The following is a 4459-nucleotide window of genomic DNA, read 5'->3' on the forward strand; positions in this document are numbered from 1 at the left end:
TTTTTTTTTAAAAAAATTTTGTTGGTAATTTCAAATTTTTTTTTCGCAAGGGGGAAAAAAAAAAAAAACAAAAAAAAAACATATATATATATATATATATATATATATATATATATATATATATATATATATATTTTAGGCCCGTACCTTGTGGACTTGGTTGGGCTTGAACTCTGCTATAAGTCCCGGCATACTGGTGGTAGGCGGGGGTTGTGTACGAGCTGTAATCACTGTAGGATTTTGTCGTGTAATTCCCAGCAGATCCGTTCACACCGGGGTACTGGTACTGATAGGCGTTCAGGGGCTTCCCGTACGACGACGACGAACTGGGAGAACAGTAGCCGTGAGGGACTCCACCAGCGGGGCTGTAGTATCCAGAATCCGTGGCCGACGACTCGGGCAGCGTGGGGGATTCCTGAGACGGATGGTGCATGCTGGAGAGTTGGAAGGAGCTCTGGAAATCGGTGGGCTTCACACTCGGGATCCTCCGATCGAAAACTCCGGTCATCGTTCGAAGGATGGAAAAACGCGCGGGGTTTTTGTTGCTGTTTTTTGTAACAAAAAAATATAAAAATATATATATATAGTCTGGGTCCAAAGCGGTGTGGAGATTACACTCTCATTGCGTCAGGAGGCTCTCAGGCCGTCGGTGCTCTGGTGAAGACTGCAGCCAGGCGCGCAGCAAAGACTTGGTTAAATCCTGAATCGCGCTCTTACGCACTGCAGGGAGGATCTGGTTCCATTGGCCAAGGCACACACAGACACAGCTACACCCAGTTCACTCCGCCAGCTTTCTTGCGAAGGGGGGAACCACTGGGGCTATGTAGTTCGTATTTATATAATATCATTCAAGGTGTGAAATTAAGGTAGTCACTTATTATTATCTTTAAAAAAAAAACATCTAATGTCAGTGCTGCAAAACGTAAGGATTTTTAATATTTAACATAATTTCATTAAGGAAAACACCTTCAATTAAAACAAATAAAGGGTACAACAGACATCTATTGTCTGTGATTTCCGTTTTTACTTGCAGGCCTGTGAACAAAGGAGATTATCACCTCTCAGTTGCCCGTTGCATCATCAGTGCATTTAATATTATCATATTTTTAAGCCGAGCAGTGGTCACTAAAAATCCGGTTTTTATTTCTGTGGCAAGGCACACAAAAGCCAAGGCCAGCAAGTCAATTTTGTGGTGAACAGCGCCCACATGTGGAAGAATTCGGTGCTACAGGATGAAACTACAACAACTACAAAAATGTTGATTATTGATAAAAGATACACACATTTTTGTAACATCTGCAGCTCTACATGTTTGATAGCCATTACAGTCTAGCATGAACTGTATTTGGACCCAGCAAGTTAAAAAAAAAAAAAAAAAACGGGTTCCAAAAGCTGTAGCTATAAATTCGGGTTATTCTGCTAAATGTTGCTTCTTTGAGCATGTATTGTAGTGGAAACTGTATATTTTTTTGTAATTCTAACCATCTGTTTTTTTTTCTTTGTTGTTGTTTTGTTTTGTTTCTGAATGCTCAAAATGGTAATGTTTCTATATTTTAAGAGATATGTCAGTATTTTATGAAATAGAACTAAAATGTTACTCTAAAACATTAGTTATAGACAGCTAATTCAGAGAAATGAAAACATTTTCAGTGGTCTCTCAGTTCTTTCCCATGTCTATTTATTATAAAAGCATGGTCTTCCAGAAATACGGCCAGTTTAAGCCTCATTATAATTTATTTAATTATGTTCTCTTCATTATTTAGAGAGGTGAGTCAACACAAAACTTTTCTCAATGCACTTTGTACAAACCAAACATGTGAAATTCAAGTTCATTAATTTAAAATTCATTCAAATATATGCTTTGACTACAATATAATTCCAAACAATTATATTAATAAAATCCTGAAGTGCTGATAAGTAAAAAAAAAAGTTGTTACGACAGCAGGAAGCATAATACCAATGTATATTAGTAGGCTGGTTTGTATAATAGCCAGAATAAAACTAAAAAGAATGACATTAAATTTACATTTGTCATTATAGCTAAACTGCATTTGACTGACTTCATTTTTGTGGATCTCACTGCTGTGTAGAACTAGGTCAGATTTGCTCCAACAAGCTGGGAAAGTGAGATATCCCTCTTGTTGGATTATTGACTTTATTGGCTTAATCGGACTACAGACTGTATCCCATTACAGCAACAAAGAGGACAGGCATCAGTGATAACAAGGAGACCAAGAGAGAAAGGGGGTAAATAAAAATGAAAAATGAACAAACTAAGCTGAAACTATTCTTCTAATTGTCCAGTTTAATTCTTAAATTGCCCCCACATGGGGATGTCTGGTTCCCAGCAGCCCCATGTGGGGTCAAAAACAGTCAAGGCATAATCCACATGTCAACACAAGTAACAAGGCATAAAACCATTTACCATTCTAAAATGTTCTAAAATGTGTCATGCCTAGTCAAAATTGATTAAGAGCTTTAAATGCACAAAATAATATTTGTACATATTACACCTTAGGGCCACCCATACTTTCAAAAGAAAGAGTACTGTAACATAAGTCAAATTTCTTTTAAGTCACATTTAATGTGTGCGACATTTTTTTATAACAACTGAATGTAACATAGTTGCTTGATTGTGCTATAACGCACAATCAAGCCAGTATTTCCCAGGCACACATGAATTGTGTGCCTGGGAAATACATAACACTAACCCCTTTAAGAGTCTATAAATTCTCCCTTTCTAGACTTTCTAGAGAACTTTAGCATGTTACTGTAATTTCTGTCTTCTTGGACTTTCGGTATTAATAAAACCAATAAAAAAAAAAAAGAACATTGATGAAACATGATATCCCCTCCAATTAGATTTTGCCTAATAAGAACTTTGTGACACTCACCATATTGTTGTGGTTCTCGTATCTCTGGTGGCACTTAAGCTGCCCTTACTCAGAATAACTTCTGGAATAAATTACTTGATGCAGACAAAGGAAAAAAATCTGTCCACGCATAATGGGGTCTGTGCACGTCAGCTTCTGCATTCGGGGAAAAGCAACTCGGCCGTTTTCGGTCTATTGAAAATGGCATTTTACACTAGGCTGCTTGCGAGGCTTGACCAAGGTAACAATTAATGATGTACATCCATCCGAAGCCCCAACAAGTAAGCTGGTGAGGAGGAGAATCATCCGTTCTCCATGCTAAGTTCGTGATGTATGAGGTTGAAGAAGAGTCAGTGAGCTGAATTCATGAATTCCATTTATTAATACCCAAATACAGCTGGTCCATTCTGACATGCCACCTTTAAGAGTTAAGAGTCAAAATGGCATCCCACAAGCAGGGCCAGCTTGTGGGATGTGCTATTATAACAATAGTAGAACTATTGTTAGCAGATCACACTGCAATCAACAGTTCGATCATTAGATCATTCACACAACTGCTATAAACTTATTGCATCTCTGGCAGTGTTGTTTACATTACATACATGTATAATATAGGATACATTTATTGGCCAACTGATTTATCGACCAGTGGATTTCTGGGTGCCTAATTCCTTAATTTTGGGGGATCGTGATTGGTCAATACTTACATGAGAAGCCCATTTTATCCCCTAATCTTATCTTCGTCAGCAAAGGTTTATAAGTCATCCTCTGTTCTTTTCTGCTCCACAATGAGAGGTGTGACTGACAGACTGGCCCACCAGGTCAGGTATGCATGTTTAAAGTTAACAATATTCACCCCATTGTTGCCAACTCAGCAACTTTCTTGTTATATTTAGCAACATTTCAGACAAAAAAATAAAAAATTCACATCAGCCAAAATCAAAATCGGCAGGTCAGGCTTTTTAAATATCGGTAATCAGGGATCGGCCAGAAAACTGCAATCGGTGCAGCCTAACTTAAGATGGAATACATACACACATATTCATGACATTCTTTGATCCAGTACTGGCACTGGACTGATTCTGAGCCTTCAAATGATTTTTAACAGAAGTTTCACACAACTTAGAAGTTGATGTAAAAAAATAATGTTTGTTTTAGCCACAAAATGATTATGCTCAGTAGCAAACAACATATCCCCAACTACAGCATTAGCTCATCGATGTAGCAGCTATGTAGCCTGATGTAAAACATTTTGCTAGATAATGTCACACATTGAGAAGTTTTAATTATTGTTCTTAAAGGTTATCAAACACGGCATTTTGAAGCCAAAGATACCTCAGAAATATACAGAGCCAAGCAGGAGAATCAAGTCATTTAAAGTTTAAACTCACTTTCACACAAAGACCCTAGCTAGCATAAAAGTTTGGCTGTTGAACATCAAGCTAGTAGCTTTCATCAAGCTAGTACCTTTACATTACATTACACTACATTACCAAGGCACTTTAAAACAAAGCTTTATCTTGGCTTTTTTTTTTCTATTCTTCTTCTTTCTTTTGTCCCTCCCCGAAGCATAAGTCCTTTTTTGA

At 37.5% G+C, this 4459-nt stretch overlaps 1 protein-coding gene across 1 annotated transcript in view; it reads right to left on the reverse strand.

Moving 5' to 3' along the window:
• Positions 1-733, reverse strand: part of dlx5a (distal-less homeobox 5a) — a 5423-nt gene extending 4690 nt beyond the window's left edge. The window contains exon 1 of the mRNA XM_015052675.1: positions 148-733. Coding sequence (XP_014908161.1) covers positions 148-508 — 361 coding nt within the window. The 5' untranslated portion in view covers positions 509-733. The remainder of the gene's footprint in view (positions 1-147) is intronic.
• Positions 734-4459: the final 3726 nt, after the last annotated feature.

The sequence above is a fragment of the Poecilia latipinna genome, unplaced genomic scaffold (genome assembly GCF_001443285.1).
Source record: "Poecilia latipinna isolate Pla-1442-1.1 unplaced genomic scaffold, P_latipinna-1.0 Scaffold1125, whole genome shotgun sequence".
NCBI classification, from domain to species: Eukaryota; Metazoa; Chordata; class Actinopteri; order Cyprinodontiformes; family Poeciliidae; genus Poecilia; species Poecilia latipinna.